A 17730-nucleotide genomic window follows, 5' to 3' on the forward strand; every position below is an offset into this window, starting at 1 on the left:
AACAATAACAATATTAAAAGTAAGTATTAAAATTAAACATGAAATAAATAAATAATTTTTAAAATAAATAAAATAAATGAAAATAAATACAAAAATAAATTTATAATAAATTATATATATTAAATATTAAAATTAAATATTACAATTAAAAATAGTAGTAGTAGTAGTAGTAGTATTTCCACAGTGTAGATGCAATCCCAATTTGGTAAAGATTTTTAAAAACGCGTTTTCATTTAACCTTTTGCAGAAAAATGGAGGTTTTTTTTTTAAAGGTTGTACAATTCTTTTTTAAAACTTGTAAAGTATCTATTTTAGGCTATAAAGTTTTTACCTGTTTAAAAGTTGTACAGTGCTTAGTAGCACTGTAATAATTCTTAGTATAGCCGTATTGTACAGTGGTTTGTGGCACTGTAATAATGGTTGTGTTACATTTAGGGCAAGTTTCTACAACCCAGTTCCTTCCAGATAGGCAAGACGCAATTCCTAGATTGATTTAAGGCAATGGTGAACTATTATTATTATTATTATTATTATTATTATTATTATTATTATTTACTTATATCCCTTTCTCCCAATATAGGGACTCAAGGCGCTGAACACCAAACAAACAGACTGCGTCAGCCAGAAAAATCAGCAGTAGCAGAACACATTATAAACCATCCTGGGCATAAAATGCTGTTTGAAAACACTGAAATTCTGGACCATGCCAACAACTGTCAGGTCAGAATACACAGGGAGGCCATTGAAATCCATAAACACCTGTGCAATTTCAACAGGAAGTAAACAAAGTTTGGCTACCTGTCCTGAAAAATACCAAAATCAAAACTCAGCCCATGGAAATGCAAACCACCCAGAGTGAGTGGGGTTCCCAGAAAACAATGGATCATTAAGTAAATGGGCACCCTGAGGTAGGGATGCCATAACCCGGTGGCCCCCGTGACAAAACCGCTTTTGGGGTCCCCCTCCCGGTCCCGGTCCGGTTTGGCCCCCAGCCCCCGGTTCGGGGCCCGCACGGCGCCAACCCACCTTCCTCTGCCTCCCTGCATGGCTGCGCCACCCACCTCCTCCTCCGTTCCAGGCCTTGTGGAGGAAGCAAAGGAGGAGGCGAAGGAGGAGGCGGTGTGCGGGGGGAAGTGGGGGAGTGTGGCAGGGGGGAGGGGGGCGCAGGCACGCGCAGGAGGCACACCTCCTTCTCCTCCTCCTCCTCTGTTGCAGGCCGCGCCAAGCGGAGGAGGAGACAGAGGTGCCTGTCTGGCTTGGTGCCAGGGCAGCAGGCACTGGCAGGCAACCACCCACCGCCTCCTCTGCCTGGCGCGCCTCCTTGCTGGGCACTTTCTTGGACCCAGGAGGCGGAGGCAGAGGTGGAGGTGGGTGGCTGCCTGCCTACTGCCTTGACGCTGTCTCCCAGGCCCCAGGGAAGGCTTGGAAGCGGTCTCCTCCAAGTCTTCCCTGGGGGGGCACTGTCTTCCCAGCCCCAGTGGGGGGGCCTTGGACAAGGTTTTAAAATGTAGGACCTTTTTTAAAATTTCCTGGCAGGAAGGAAATTTAAAAAACAAAACAAAAAAACAGTCCTACATTTTAAAACCATGTCCATTTTCCCGGTTTGGAGGCCCTCAGGGATGGCAACCCTACCCTGAGGCCTTGCCATCCAACAACAGAACAATACACAGATTAACATGCAAGTCACCTCCTCTCAACCAACAGTAAATATAACCCACTCTCTTCCATGCCAGCATTCTCTGAAGATGCTAGCCATAGCTGCTGGCTAAGGAATAAGCTCTTCTACAACATGGCCTCATAGCCCTAAAAACCCACAAAAAACTAAGCAAACCCCTTAAAACTAGGGGAAACTTTTATTTAACTGAAACTTTCATTGAGCAAGTAATTGGTTCCCATTTGCAACATTCTGGGATTTAGCACAAAGTGGGAATTACCATTTTTTATTCCCTGCTAAAGACAGAAATTAATGGCATGTCACTTGTTCATGGAATATGAATTATACAATTATTTTAATCAGGTTGTTTTCTAACAGAATCCTTTACAAATTTATAAGGTAGGTCCAAAACACACTGCAGAAATTATCCAGTTAGAAACCACTTTAACTGCCCTGCCTAAGTGGTAGGAAATCATGGGAACTGTAGTTTATTGTGGCACCAGAGCTCTCTGACGAAGGTCCAAAACACACTGCAGAAATAATCCAGTTTGAAACCGCTTTAACTGCCCTGGCTCAATGCTAGAGAATTCAGGGAAGTGTAGTTTTGCAAGACATTTAGCCTTCTCTGTCAGAGAGCTCTGGTGCCACAATAAACTAGAGTTCCCTAGCACTGAGCCAGGGCTGTTAAAACTATTATTTCTGCAGTGTGTTTTGAGTCAGAGAAGGCTAAATGTCTCACAGAACTACAGTTCCCAGAATTTCCTAGCATTGAGCCAGGGCAGTTAAAGTGGTCTCAAACTGGATGATTTCTGCAGTGTGTTTTGGACCATGGAGACTCAATTTTAAGCTGATACTGAAGCAAACAGAGTGGGGACCACACAGTACTGCTGGGTAAACCATCTCAGTTCCCAAACTCCTTTTATGCTACAATCCTATGCCTACTTCTTGGGGAGAAATAACCACATTACACTCAGGGCTTCCTTCTTAGCAGACTAGTGTAGGATTGTGTTGTTAATTGGTCTTGTTTTTAGCAGAGTAACAACAGCTTAATGATATATTGAAGTACTGCTTATCACATTAATATACTGACCTTTACCCAGGTTGCGTATAGAAATGTCTATTGTTCCTTAAACTAGTATATATACCGATGGCATACATACAATTTTCTCCAAAGCCTGGAAAACTTGGTTGTTCAGACTATAGGTCACAGAAGTCCCCAGCCAATATCGTTTGGAAAAGTTACCTTTTAACTACATTTTCAAGAATCTGGAAGTTATAGTCCAAGAAAGTAATTTTTCCAAGCATTTGCTAAAATAATCTCCAAGACTGTGTAAAAGCAATTCTAAAATATAAAGCTGAACATCATGGCTGAAATTAGCTTGAATCAAAAGTTTCTTCTACCAAGAATGACTTTGAAGATGGTTCAGAATGCACCATAACACCTAAAAACAATTCTATAGACAACACTGCCATATTCCCTAGTTCTGGGACCAGGGGGACTAACATAAAAACCATACACCTAGGTATGACTTGTCTCATCAAAGTGTTGCTCTCATACAGGAGTGGGAGTCATGTGGCCTTTAAGACGATGGACTGCAATTCCCAGCATTCTTAATAATCTGCAGGACCACATGATTTCCATCCCTTCCCTAATGAAACGAAGAGTGCTTGGTTCAATTTTCCTTTCTAAAAGAGGTCTTTAAAAGTTCTGGATCTGAAACCCCTACCCCAAGGCATGACCCAATAGTTCTGTGGTTGAAATCATGTAACCCTCCAGTTGTTTTTGGACCATAGTTTCCATCAGCCATAGCCAGCCAATGGTGATGAACACTAGGGACTGCAGTTAGATAATGTCTGGAAGGGCACATAATGCCTCTCCCAGCTTTAGTTCTGGTGCAGTTACTTTGCTGCCTTTTGATGTTACTAAAAGGGTTGCCACCTAAACTGTAATCTGGAGGCATAAACCTGTGGCATGACAGTTGTTTGTTGCCTTCCATGTTCCAGCAATCCCAGTCAGTGTGGCCAGAAGGAATGATGAGAGTGGTACTGCAACAATATTTACAATATTATAACCACCTAATCTGATTAGAAGTCATTTGAGCCTTATATGTAAAAGAGCAATGGCCAAACTGGTTTGTTTGTTGCATTTATATTTTATTTTAATTTTTTAAACAGGGAAGAAGTGACAACTGCAGAGGCTTCAATGGTTCTTCCACCCCTTCATGTATTGGCCCTGAAATTTATCCAGGATGCCTATTTTTGCAATTAACCCAGTAAGCTTTGCAACACTTTCCCTCTCCCTCCCTTACCCATGGTGGATGTTTTGGGGGTATGAGATGCATTGGACTTTCCCCCATGAGATTATGGAAGGAAAGTGGAGGGGGGATTTGAGCTGTGTGTTCATTATTCCCTTTCTCTTTCAGTATAGTGGATCTGGGGCCAGGTTTATCCAGTGTCCTTAGCTGAGATCTCTGACTGATCAGTGTCGCTGTCCGAATTTTCCTGCTGGTGATGATCCACGCGCCGAGTCACTTTGCTCAAGAACTTCCCTGATCCACCCTGCTGAGAGGGGCAGCAAATCAGGGGATGTAGTATAGAGAGGGGAGGAAATTGAAAAGAAATACACAATTCTAAGTGCCCCCCTCCAATACACTGACTCTTTTTCTGCTTGGCACAGCATGCTGTTGAGAATGTGAGGGAATTTCACCACAAGGTCTGCCAGAAACAGTAGTAAATTTGAAGTGGAGAACCTCACTGGGACAGTTTCTGTAGTAGCATCCCTATGGCGTGTCTAAAACTGCATGCAGCTGTGTTGATGTAAAACTGTTTCTCAGTTTTCATCTCTATCAGGAATAGGGTTGTCAGATTTTAGGTCCTGGCCCAGAGACTCCAGGTTTCAAGAGCTATTTCCAGACAGGACAGGAGACAAGGGTACAAATTCTTCAGTTTTGGTGGAGTCTGTTTAAGGCAAAGGAAGTGCTGGATGCAAATCTCCAGCTCAGATAGTTGCACAGCAGCATGCTACAGCTTGCAAGAATTAATTGGCTTCTTAGAGAGACTTGAAAAGACACTTGGGATGTCTTTGTATTTACTTAGGCCTGTTACAGACTGCCAAAATAAAGCTGCTTCGGGTCTCTTTGGAGGTATGCTGTTTAAATGACGCATGCATCCAGAAGCTGCACCAAAGCTGCACTCTAGTCCTTAGGACTGGAGCGTGGCTTTGGTGCGACTTTCGGACTCTTAGGACCCATGTATCATTTAAACAGCATAACTTCAAAGAGACCCGAAACAGCTTTATTTTGGCAGTCTGTAACAGGCCTTAGCTTCCTTCTTCCTTCCCAGTTAGTAGTAGCAAGGCTCGTCCTTCACCCTGTTCTTCTGGCTAGAAGTGAGTAGGCTAGATCAAATGTCCTTATCCCACCTCTCTAAACAGGTGAGTGACTATAGTTGGTACTTAATGCATAAGGCTGTCTCTAGGTCTCAGGTTTTGGCTCTGAAAAATCCAGGGATGACATGATGCTAAATTGGCAATCCTAACCAGCAATAGGTCTTGCTAAACCACCTTTGGGCTAAAACAGGGATAGATGTTGTGCATGGGTTAGGACTGCCATTAAGCTAAGAGGAAACAAGACCCCAAGGGGGTGGGAGGTGACATCATTATCCCTGCTCACCAGAAAGTCCCAGACTTTCAACCCTGCAAACCCATTCTCCACTAGATTACTGTAGTGTCATGTTTCACTACATTACTGTAGTGTATATTACTGGTCAGAAATATGGTGTTAGGGTTGCCACCCCTCCTGAAAAATTATTTTTTGAAATACAGCATACGCATGAACTGGCTGGGGATTCTGGGAGTTGCAACCCAAAAATATTTCCAAGCTCTCAATGGGGCTTAGAAAATGGCCATTGCTCTTTTACATGTGTTAAACAAGGTTAACTGTATTCAAATTTAATATTGTTCATACTTTCCCCTCCCAGTACGTGTACATGCACACACCCTTCCTGAAACAGTTAAGCATTGGAAAGCCCCAGCCTTGGAGACCTTTCACACTATACAGTTATAGAATACAATCCCACTTTAACTGCCGTGGCTGCATCCTATGGAATTCTCAGGTTTGTAATTTGGTGAAGCACTAAAGTTTTCAGGCTGAAAATTGCAAAAGCCCTGCCCTAAACTGCGAATCCAAGGATTCCATAAGTTGCTGCCATGACAGTTAAAGTGGAATCATGCTGCTATAGTTGTGTTGAGTCAAAGAGTCCCAGGCACAATAAAACCAATGGCTGAGGTGGCAACCCTAAATACTATGAAACCTTGAAAACAAATGAGAACAGCCTTCCCCAACTTTCAGGTCTCTAGATGAAGGAGTTGACAACTCCCTTTACCCCAAGCCAACTTCTATTTGCTGGCTGAGAATAATGGGACTTGTATTCCAGAACATCTGGAGGGCTGCAGGTTGGTGAGGAGTGATGTAGAGTATGGGTGTTCATTATCCTGCTGAATGAAAAGTTGTCCCTGGAAGAGAAACTGTGGAACAGTGCTTCTCAGTCTTTGGCCCTCCAGGTCAATCAACTTGGCCAAGTGTCAAGGATTCTGGAATTCCAGAACATCTGATGGGTCAACATTTTAGAACCACTGCCTTCACAGGGACTTCCCTCCTTTAAGCAGTGGAGATCTTTAATTAGAGGTAGATATCTTTCAAGGGTGCTTTAACTGTGTATTGCTACATGATGGAAGTTTGACTGGATGGTCCTTGCAGTCCTTTACAGCTCTGTGATTCTATTTCCATGCTGGGGATGGCAGTATAAATTAAGTTGGGCCAGTTATGAATCTTATTCCTGCTTTCCCTACCATTTCTTCTCCTTACACTTTCCCATGGTGCTTTATGCCTTGTGGCCCAGTACCTGAATGGTGCTGAGTTCCTGCTCGGACACTAGCGGGGAAAGTCCATCTACGCCAGCAGAGGGGGACCGCCGGGGTGAGCGGCGGCGCTGGGTCACATAAGCGCCCCCCATCTGATCCTCCAGAAGCACTGTCTCCACCTGATAGAAAAAGAAAGGAAAGGGGTAGAAATTTGTACATGTCAATGGGAAGCCATTTTAGGGTTGCAGGGAGAGGATAGTGAGGTTCTTGTGCCATCTTAAAACAGGGATGGGGAATCAATGGCCCTGCAGATATTGCAGTACTACAGTTCTCATCATACTTGAGCACTGGTTAGGGCTGATGGGAATTGAAACACAAAATATTGGAAAGGCCCTGTCTTATAACACATTTACAGTGGGCCTTTGGTACCCGCTGGGGTTTGGTTCCAGGACTAGTGGATACCAAAATCCGTGGATGCTCAAGTCCAATTATATGCAGTGGGATAGTAAAATGGTGACCTTCATATAAAATGGCAAAATCAAGGTTTGTTTATTGGGAATTATATTATTTTGGAATATTTTCAAGCCATAAGTGCTTGAATCTGTAGATAAAGAATCCGTGGATAAGGAGGGCCAGCCGTTTATGATGTCAGCTTCTGTGGACTAAAATTAATCTCACCAGATGCAAGAAGTGTTATTCTCAGTGTAAACAGTGGGATCAAAAAGCCACAACATGCAAGAAGGACAGTCTTGTCATTTTATCACTGTCTGACTGCCTACTGAAGATACAGTCTCCTTTTTCCTTGGAGAAACAGTCCACAAGAAGCTTCAGCTACAATAAATAATTGAATCTTTAAATGTTCCACAATATTTTTTGTTACAGAGGGTGCCACTGAACATGTACATCTTTTTCACAGTGGAGTATCCAGAGGCAGTGATCTCTCCAATGTCAGTTGCTTTGGAAAGAGGGAAAAGAGGGCTTCCAGGACAGAACTCTGACACCATTAATGTCTGGGAATCAAACCTGCTTGTGCCGTGAAGGATTTCTCCCCCTAATCTGCAGAGACTGACCAGCCTCCTCTTCTATCCCATCTTCTTCCTGATGTGAATTATAAGGGAAAGGATGGAATTAATAGTGCCACAACTAGAGCTATAAAGTTATCTTTTGTACTACAATTCCCAGAATCCCCCAGCCATTATGGCCCATGGCTGGGAGGTTTTATAGTGATAGTTTTAAAAAAAAACATTTCCAAATTATGGATTGTACTGCCTCTGTGTCATACTTCCTGCTACAGTACTTCTTGATTCCCTTTCTGATTGAATACCATTCCCTTATTCTGTCCAGCCAGTCAGGCCCAATCTCAGCCTCTGGTACCATGGCCTTAGTCCTCCAGCAGGAGCCACTGCTGTTAGGTACCTTCCTCTCCTCACCCTGGGCCCTTTTCAATGGTTTTGTCATCTCAGGGACCTGGAAGCTGGCACTTTAAATTTTCCATAGTGACAGTGTCCCAGTGTAACACCATTTCATGGTGACATGGGAATTGCAATGTTGGCTTTTTGTCCTATCCATCAATCACCTAGATTTAAGGTGTCCGTGGCAAAATGCCACATGGTGGGCATCCCAGTGATGTTGGCAGGTGGCATCAGAAGGGGCATTTTTACATGGACACCTCAAATCTAGGGTCAGCCATCCCAACCATTCTGGTCCAGTTTTCTGAAAGGGCAATTCAAGACTCGCCAGGGAGGCCTGCTCTAGAAGAGATAAATGCTCCTCATTGCTCCTTACCATATTGATTTAGCTAAGAGCCATAATACAGGAATATTTTTCTCTGCTGGGCTATTAGTCCCCGGCCCACCCAAGACCAGCTCAAAACATTTACTGAATGAGTTGGAGCGCCATATTGTAATCCAACTCAAGGTGCATAATGCTCAAAATCAATTTTTTATCTTGTTGCATAAGGCAGAAGGTCCTACAGACACCTCTTGTCAGCCCTGGGAATAAATCCACAACATCTAAGTAAGTAACAATTTGCTGCCCTTTTATGACACCCAATATGTGATGCCTGAGGCAGACACCTTGGTCTTCCTGATGGTAGGTGTCCCTACATACAAATACCACTCTCAGTCCATATGAGGGAGAGTTGAAATGAAAAGCAAATGAGGTTCAAATAAAACATTTCTCGGAGTGGGGGGAAATCATTCTCATGGGACAACTTGTATAATGTTTGGGGCTGCTGCTTTTCCAGTTGCAGTTACACCTGGAACTTGATTTGAACTAGGTATAAACTGAACTAGGCACATGGCAGAATGCATCTTATAAGCACATGCAAAGTGCCTTTCCTTAAGCACCTAGTGACTAGTACATTGGAGCATGTACATAGTATCTTTCATTGTTGGGTGCCTTCAAGTCATTTTGGACTTACGGCAACCCTAAGGTGAAACTACCAGGGGTTTTCTTGGCAAGATTTGTTCAGAGGGGATTTGCATTTGCCTTCCTCTGAGGCCGAGAGAATGTGACTTGCTTACGGTCACCTAGTAGGTTTCCATGGCTGAGTGGGAATTCGAACTCTGGTCTCCCAGTGTCTTAATCCAATGCTCAAGTCACTACACTAGGTTGGTTTTTCTGTCCTCAGAGTCCTAATGGTGTGAAACTTGTGGGTCTCCAGAAATTGTTGGACTCTGACACCTAACATCCTTCACCATTGCCTATGCTGGCTAAGACTGATGGGAGTTGAGAGTTCAAAGACATCTGAAGAGCTACATATTCTTCATTCCTGGTATTATGATAACCAGTCTTTGTGTGCCTGTCATTAGAGGCCAAAGCATACAGGTCCACAGCTTGCACTTCTAGGGAAGTTCAAAGTCCACAGGGATGTTTTTAACTCACTGTTTCTTGGCCACAACAGGATCTAAACACCTGGAGATCATTAATTCCACTTTGAAGGCCATCTTCTGGACTGGAGGGGGGGAAAACATGCAAGACAAGAAATTGAGTGAATATATTTGTCTTATATATCCCTCCCATTTTCTTAACTAGTTCCTCTCAACAAGTCACTCACGAACAGCTGCATTCAGAATCTGGACTGGGTTCCCGCTGGACTGAAAATCCTGGCTTGCACTTGAGGACGGGGTGCAGGAGGGCTGCAGCATAAGCGAAAGTAGAAGAGGGGACAATGTTTAGAGGATTTGAGTGAAGCCAAGATCTCAGCTGATAGGGGCACTCATGAGCATGGGAGGGCTGTTTTTGTGTTTACCAGTTAATCCAAAAACAAAGGTGAATTGCCTCATCGGGAAGCTTCCAGGGGATGCAATTAATTTTTTAAAAAATAGGTTGCAGCATTCCCTGCACATATTAGCATCAGATACTAGCTGTTCTTCAAACCCACAAGGGAACTCTTGGTTTTGGAGCTGGAGCCCCAGAACTGTTTTTAAGGTGCAGGTGGGGCTCAATATTGATAGTCAGGTCAATACTAATTTTTTGTGGGTTTTTTTGGACTATGTGGCCATGTTCTAGAAGAGTTTATTCCTGATGTTTCGCCAGCCACAGACGCTGACAAAACATCAGAAATAAACTCTTCTAGAACATGGCCACATAGCCCAAAAACACCCCCCCCAAAAAAAAAACCTATGGATGCCGGCCATGAAAGCCTTCGACTTCACAGTACTAATTTTGCCTACTTGCAGGTACTTGCAAGGGGAGAACAATTTACTTTCCTCATTCATTATCATTCAGACATCCTTAAACGTGAAGACTCTTACAAGCACAAAAAGTGGTTACAGGCATAGGAGTGCTTGTAAAAGTGCCTTCCAATGTGTTCATTTTAGCATACGCCCAACTAAAAGCACTTAGGAGAGATCATAGGCAGCTTCGATTGTTCCTGAGACGGTTTAGCAACAATCAGAGTCTTAAGTATTTTTTACAGCTTTATCATAGCTTGCACTCTGATAATTCCAGAGAAAGATGGACTTCATATGAGTCTTTGTGGACCAATTTTGCCAGGTTATTTCAGTAGGAACTCAATCCCCATAGACTAAGATTTTTGGGGAGATTTATGTGTCCTATGTCCACCTGTTCCTGTTGCCATAAATTGGAAATGATGATACACAACAATAAACGAAGGTTGGATGGGTATCTCTCGGGGGTGCTATATGTATTCCTACATGGAAGGGTGTAGAATTAGGTGACCCTTGTGCTCCCTTCCAAATCTAAGATTCTGTGTGACTATTCTATGATTCAATGACCAGTACACAAGGTGGGGAGGGAGCTGGTTAGCAACAGGGATGCCAGTCACTTACTATTTTCTGTACGTCGGATGGTTGCACAGAATTCAGAATATGGCATGGGAGGCTGTGACAAGACTTGGAAGAGCCCCTGGTAGTCGGGGGGACTCAAGAAGCCCAAAAGCTGCTCAGCCAACCCTCGGGCTGCGATGTAGCTCAGCCGAGCCTGGCCCAAAGCTTGCTCCGCATGGAAACAGGTCAGCTGAAGAGAAGGCATGGGACTAGGTTATGGTGAGACACCCATTTTTATTATTTATTTACCTGCCATCTCAATATTTAGTTAATTAATTGATTGGCATCCCCAATATGGGATCAAAAGCAGCTTATCAACAACCACAAGTTTATTGATTAGTCGACTGACCATATCAACAGCTTATAAAGGTTAAAACAAAATGTAGCTTAAACGCTATAGTGTAGAAAAGTTTTACAACCATTAAAAACAAATTAAAACAGGAAAAAAACACATTTAAAACATAATAATAATAATAATAATAATAATAATAATAATAATAATATCAAGCCACAGCTTAATTAAAAGACTCTTCTAGCACATGTTAACAGCTGAAGGCCTGGGTAAATAAAAAAGTCTTTACCTGCCAGCAGAAAGAGAGCAGAGAGGGAAATTCAAACCCAGGAGCAGCCACAAAAAAGGCTCTTTCCTTACCAGATGAGCCGGTGAGGATGGTAGGACTGAGGTCCAATCCACACTGCAGAAATAATCCAGTTTGACACGACTTTAACTGTCCTGGCTCGGTGCTATGGAATCCTGGGAATTGTAGTTTATTGTGGCACCAGAGCTTTCTGGCAGAGGAAGTTAAATGTCTCATAAAACTACAGTTCTCAGAATTCCCCAGCATTGAGCCAGGGCAGTTAAAGCAGTGTCAAGCTGGATTCTTTCTGCAGTGTAGACTGAGAGAGCACCCTCTCCTAAAAATCACAAGGCTTGGGCAGGTTCATATGGGAAGAATGGGCTAGCTGGGACCAAAGCCTTATAGAGCTTTTATAAAGGCCATAACCAGTGCTTTGCATTGAGTCCAGAAATGGACTAGTCGTCTGTGAAGCTGATTCAACAAACACATTGAGCTTTGCATTATTTTCCAAAGAATTTGCAAATATACAACATTCCTATATAAATCTGCCATAAAATGTCTCCTGTCTTTATCTCCTTGGACCCTAGATGTCACTGGACTCCTATCAGCCCTGTCCATTAGCTATTCTGGCTAGGTCTGCTGGGAATTGGAGTCCAACAACATTTGTAGTCCTTTCCCCACCCCCTGTCCTCCTAACATCTTAGCAGGAATTCATTACTACTAATAGTAGCAGCACTTTTGTTGAGTGCTAGTACTAATGTAAGTACTTTATTACTAACAGCAACAAAATAATAATAAATATAGGTTGTATTGGCAGAATTTACATGTTCAAACATTTAAGGGTATTAGCTGGTGGGGGATATGAGTCTACATACAAATACTTTTGGGTTTCAACCTTTCTTCCCCTTTGTTTTCTGCAGCAGCAGCATTCATCACTACAGTCAGGCCTTACATCAGTTGCAGGGTTACCTGTGCGGTCTTTTGGGCCTCAGCTGAAACCTGGACCATTTTGGCAGTGTTCGCAACTGTGTTCACTAAGAGCTCAGCCATAGCTTCTGATATCCTGGGTACAAAGCCGTCTGGAGCTGCCTTGTCAGCCTGAGAAGTGCTTCCCGTGGGAGATTCAGGGATCTCTTCCATTTTGGACCTAAGAGGAATGGGTGCGGGAGAGAAATGGGTGGACACTAGATGTAAAATGGAAAATTTAATATACATATATATACTTCCTGGTAGAACGGGAGGACTCTCTTGCAGTGGTGCCATCAGATCAGGTTTTTGAGGTAGATATCTGGAGCTCCAACTCAACAGAATGAGCAAAAGGGGTCTGATATGGAGCAGGGCAGGCTGAGCATATTTTGAAAGAGCAGCAGAAATAAAGATGAAGCAGATCCATAAATCCATTAAGCCTGCTGTCCTGCTCTTTGCACTGGCTTGAAGGAACTGTTAGCCCCAGGACAATTCATATGAAGCATTAACCTGACTTTTTTCCCCTGGTCTTTTTGAGCTAGATGGTACTCAAAGTGCTTCTGAGCATGTACAAAGATGTTCTTCTTCACCCTTGAGTTTCCAGGGATGCATACTTGTGAACGGAAATGTTTAACTCATAATTTCCATAGTTAGGTGGGTAGATTGATGCTTTGTCAAAATATGCTCTTATCAGACCCCTGCTCCCCTTTTCTTTTTGTTTATGTGATTTATTGGGTTCATTTAGGGACCTCATATACTAGGTTCTCCCACTTGTCTAGATTATCAGAGATACACGGCCTTTTTTTCAGCAATAAAGTGCTAGAACTCTCTTCTCCTTTCTGCCTGCTGCCAAATTTGTTGAAGTTTGGGCACCTGGTGAACATATTTCTCCAGGCAGTTAATGATATTAAAATTGTCCTTTAACAACTGGATAATTTTAAAGTGTTTGTACCTACTACTGAGTTACTGTTTTATTTGCTGTTTTATTATCATGTCTTTTTATTATTTTAAAATGTGTACTGCCTTAATTTCTTTTTATTAGGATGAGATTCTCTCTCTCTCTCTCTGAGAATGATTATATGATTATATAGGGAAATAGACCACACATTATTTTCAGCACTCTTTTTTACTGTATAAAAAGATAAACAGAGGTTAGCGTAGAAGTGCATTAGGCAATGCACAGTTTGCCAAATGCTCCTGGGCCTGAAGCAAATTCCTAATCCTTGATGTACTGAAGAATGGCTTGGTGGTATTTGGGCAGTGCAGAGGAATGGCCTAGGTAGGAAAACACAGAAACTGGAATGAGGGAGCCCAGGCTGAACAGACCTGTCATTATAAATGTCATTTTAGTGCCCATGAACTTCTCCCGGTAACCAATAGATGCAGAGCAATTTATGAATGAACAAGCACATTGGTTTAATTTTTACAGGATGCAGAATTCTGGCTTTCTTGATGCAATTTTGATTGTAAATGTCAGTGCACACTATTTTTTTTCAATAATGCATTATCAGCACACTGCAGAAATCTAGTGTGGAGCTGGATGCCTCTTTTGCTATCGATTCTCCATGAAGAACATTTACTTGGAGAGATAAATTACCATAAACTTGCCCTTTCTTTCTTTATACTTTCACCTCAAGATGCAGAGGCTGGGCTTTGCAGCTTGGTAAGCAAGGCCATAGTTCAGAGACCCTTGGAAACAAAGGCATAGCCAGAGTAACAGCAAGATGCAACTAATCCAAAGGTGAGGAGCATTTGTTCCCAATCCTCTCCAGCCCTAATCAGCATAGAAAATCATCAAGGACTGAGAGCTGTAGTACAAAACACTAGGAGGATAAAAGGCTTCAGGTCTCTCGTTTAATCAATACTGTTTTTATAGACTTTTGTAAGCTCTGTGTGTGTGTGTGTGTGTGTGTGTGTGTGTGTGTGTCAGTGTCAGCTGTCAATTTGTGAATTTTAAAGGGTTTTCTTATGCAAGGAATACTCAGATGTGGTTTTCCATTGCCATCCTCTAAAATACAGCCTACAGCACCAAGTACTCCTTGTCAGTCTCCCATCCAAGTACCAACTAGGTCTGACCTGGCTGTTTCCAAGATCAGATGGGACCTGGTGCCTTCAGGGTATTTAAGCCTTGCCACTTGCATCCTAAGTTCAGACTGTGTGATCAGCTGGAAGGGCGTGTATATGAGTGCGCTGTGACATTTGCTGTGTCCATTTTGCTGTCCCAATGGGAAGGAGTTGCAATCATGAGCAGATATCTTTCACCCTTAAGTTGTGGTTCTCAGCTAAAAGTGATAGCAGGACTAGGTGGTGACATCTGGGCATGCTGAACAATATGAGGTGGGCAAAGTGCAGTTTGTGCATCCCGAAGTCCCCCTCAGCGACTAGACCATGGGGTGAGATACCTCAAGAACTGGGGCTAACATTCCCCAGGAGCCACACACAAACTTCGTGACAGGTCTCAAGTGGTGCTGCTCAAAAGTATGGGTTCCTGGACCAGCACCACTTTGCAAGCCATTGCTTGCCAGTCTCTGGTGAGCTTGCAGGGAAAACAAACTGCTGCTGCCAATGGTCACAAATATGTTCACTCTCTCTGGCACATTCCAGTCCTCCGCATCAGATAACCTGAAAAACTCTGCACTACATCAGTGCAAGATATTGCCACACCTATGAGGCTTAGACTCACACAAACCAGACGTCCAGCTCCACCCGAATATATAAAGCCACCATATATGTTTTTAAAAATATACCATTGGGTTGGCAGCTAAATACTCACAGCCCAACTTTAATGAAGGTGGGGGGTGATACCTAAATGGAAATTGGAGACTTTGGCCACACTAGTGTTGTTGTGTGCCTTCAAGTTGGTTCCGACTTATGAGAACCTTAAGGCGAACTTATCACAGGGTTTTCTGGGGCTAACAGTGCGAGACTCACCCCAGATCACCCAGCAGCCTTCTAAGGCCAAGCATGGAATCGAACTCCAATCTCCAGGGTCCTAGTCCTATGGCAAAACTACACCACCACACTGACTCCATTACACTATGGTGATCATTTGAACATAGTGCAATGGGAAGGCACAAGTGGGCTTATTAGGAATGTTTCTGCCAGAAAGGTGTCCTAACACCACCCACCAACTTAGGTGCAGAGACCCAGCTCCTTTTGGCTCCCCTGAATACAAACCATCACTCCCTTTGCTGTCAAGCAAGCCCCCTGTGGCAGGAGGTGGACGGCAACCAAAGGTGCTCCTTTGACTTGGTACCCAACTGCCAGAGATGCGGTTGCTATGGGAATGCTTCCAGAGCCCAGTTGCTAGGCAATGGAATTCCTTCGCAAGTCAAGAGGGTTGAATCTTTGCAGAATGCAGAGATGGAACTGGAGAAGGTCTCTGAGAATGGCTGTTTAGGGTGGGGAGAATAGTATTTTGGAAGAAGGAAGAAACTACCTTTGATTGAAAGTTCCCTCACATACATTCCAATATGCAACAGCTGAAAATTGAACGCAGAGATTTAAAAAGTGGCCCCTTGGATCCAAAATGTTTTTTGGATCCAAGGATGAGACAAGGAGTCTGTTTTTCAAGGTGGAAAATCGGGAGACTTGACATACTGTATATACATGGCTATAAATCGACTTCATGTCAAGTGCCCTAATTCAATGCAGCAGGTTGCACATACAGGTTTAAATGTTATTCCAGCTTTCTCAGCCGAGAACAATCACTACTCCTTGGATCTATGTACACACACACACCAGGTGGCTTACGTTCTCCACATGTAAACTCAAAGGAGAAAAAATATTTGTGCATCTCAGAAGATGATATATATATATATATATACATACATACACACACATAAAATAAAATGTTGACTGATGTGTTGTAAGGACACAAATGTTTGGACCCTTTCCCACAGGGACTTGACCCAAGCCCTCTCCAAGCCCAAAGAGACAAAATACTTTTGGTTTTCTTTTTAAATATTCAACATTTTTATTAAAAGATTTCTCATCCCATCTCGAAATCTATCCCACCGGTAGCTCCTGGGGGAGCAACCATTTTCCATCCTTGTGTTCTTTTCCCATTTTTTATGCTCCCCCATCCCAGTAAGAGCCAAGCTTCCCTGCCCCATCGTGGTTGTTGTTGTTGGTTGTTGTTGTTTTTTTTAAAAAAGTGTTTTTTTATTTTCTAATACATTCCATAGGACACATATGTCTAAGTTGCCCCCAACATTTTTTCTTCATATATAAAAAAAGACATACACACATACATACACACACTCACATTAGTTTTTAATCACCCACACAGAGGGAGACAGGGAAAAAGGGCAGAGGGGAAGGAGAAGGAAAGCACCAAAAACAAAAGAAAGGGAGGGAGGGAGGAAGAAAGAAAGAAAGGACAGAAAGAGGTAAACTGTACATGGGGGAAGTTATGGCACCAAAAAACAGAAAAAGGATTCTTTTTTTAGAAACAAAAGGATTATTATAATACATCAAGCCCCTCTGGCCCCAACCCTCCCCATGCCCCCATTTCCCAATCCCAGGCAGGCAGAAAATCACTAACTGAACATCTTGAAGGAACCAAAGAAAAAGTAAAAACAACGTCCCATTCTCATCCCCACCCTCCCACCGGCTACTTGCTGAAATTGGTGGTGGCCTTGTTGAGAAAATTAACATGAAGGGTCAAAGAGGGGTTTTGTTTTTGAAAAGGTCAGGTTTCCACTGATGTCTGAGAACTTTCCAGAAGGTAATGTTAAGGTTGAGGCCTAACCAGTTGCCTGCACTGGTGGGTACAGACAGGTCATCTGGTGAGGAAAGGGGATTTGGGATGATACATGTGGGGGTGGAAAGGAATTGCGTCAGGCATTTCAACTGCTTCAAAGCTCCCCACACCAGAAAGGAAGCATCTAATAAACCTCAGTATCTTAATCCTATATGTAAAAGGAGCATTGTACTATTATTTCTCCCACACAGAGGGAACGTTCTGCTTCAAAATCTTCTTCCAACTGAAATTCCACTCTTTGTAAGAACTGCCTAAGTGAGTTTCACCTTCCTTGTTTCATGTAAGGACTCTCTATTGTGTTTTCTCCTCACATTCAGACCTGCTTCTCCTGTTGGACTTTGGGCATCACTCAGAATGCTGTCTACGTTCTATAGCAGAAGTAAAGCAAATATGCCTAGTAGGAGAAATCTGCAAAGAGAAAATTTTAATTCCACACTTTCCCCCATTTTTCTTCAGGATGGCAAAATTATTTCCCTACTTCTTCCTGCAAAGGATGGAAGCTTGGTTTGCCCCATTCTTCCTTGAACAACTGGAATTCCTTTTTCACATCTTACATTTCTTCTGACCTGATGGAGCCTAAGCCTTAGTCACACAACCAGCAGATGGAAACTTAG

General features: G+C 43.0%; 1 protein-coding gene and 1 long non-coding RNA gene across 4 annotated transcripts; one reads left to right on the top strand and one right to left on the bottom strand.

The window, feature by feature from the left end:
- The first annotated feature begins 591 nt into the window (after positions 1 to 591).
- Positions 592 to 4202, top strand: LOC121932780. The gene is made up of 3 exons (XR_006104413.1): positions 592 to 720; positions 3830 to 3927; positions 4078 to 4202. It is a non-coding gene; the product is annotated as an uncharacterized LOC121932780 (long non-coding RNA).
- Positions 4082 to 15958, bottom strand: LOC121932750. 3 transcript variants are annotated; one of them, XM_042471694.1, is made up of 8 exons: positions 15529 to 15958; positions 12355 to 12532; positions 10811 to 10997; positions 9574 to 9655; positions 9402 to 9471; positions 7539 to 7613; positions 6557 to 6694; positions 4086 to 4216 (listed from the first exon to the last, which is right to left on the bottom strand). In XM_042471694.1, the coding sequence occupies exons 2-8, from the start codon at positions 12523 to 12525 to the stop codon at positions 4100 to 4102; spliced, it is 840 nt and encodes a 279-aa protein (XP_042327628.1). In that variant the 5' UTR covers positions 12526 to 12532; positions 15529 to 15958; the 3' UTR covers positions 4086 to 4099. The 3 variants fall into 3 exon arrangements, with proteins under 3 accessions (XP_042327626.1, XP_042327628.1, XP_042327625.1); XM_042471692.1 differs by lacking the exon at positions 15529 to 15958 and having other exon boundaries at positions 4082 to 4213; positions 12355 to 12685; XM_042471691.1 differs by lacking the exon at positions 15529 to 15958 and having other exon boundaries at positions 12355 to 12685.
- Between the last annotated feature and the right edge of the window lie 1772 nt (positions 15959 to 17730).

This window comes from Sceloporus undulatus, chromosome 6 (genome assembly GCF_019175285.1).
Source record: "Sceloporus undulatus isolate JIND9_A2432 ecotype Alabama chromosome 6, SceUnd_v1.1, whole genome shotgun sequence".
NCBI lineage: Eukaryota > Metazoa > Chordata > Lepidosauria > Squamata > Phrynosomatidae > Sceloporus > Sceloporus undulatus.

Coding starts and splice junctions, on each gene's coding strand:
- LOC121932750 (XM_042471691.1), bottom strand. CDS start 12,648: ATGGCACCACTGCAAGAGAGTCCTCCCGTTCTACCAGGAAGTATATAT. Junction 9,656..10,810: donor CATCCGACGTACAGAAAATA/GTAAGTGACTGG, acceptor CTTATGCTGCAG/CCCTCCTGCACCCCGTCCTC. Junction 9,472..9,573: donor GATTCTGAATGCAGCTGTTC/GTGAGTGACTTG, acceptor CCCCCCCTCCAG/TCCAGAAGATGGCCTTCAAA.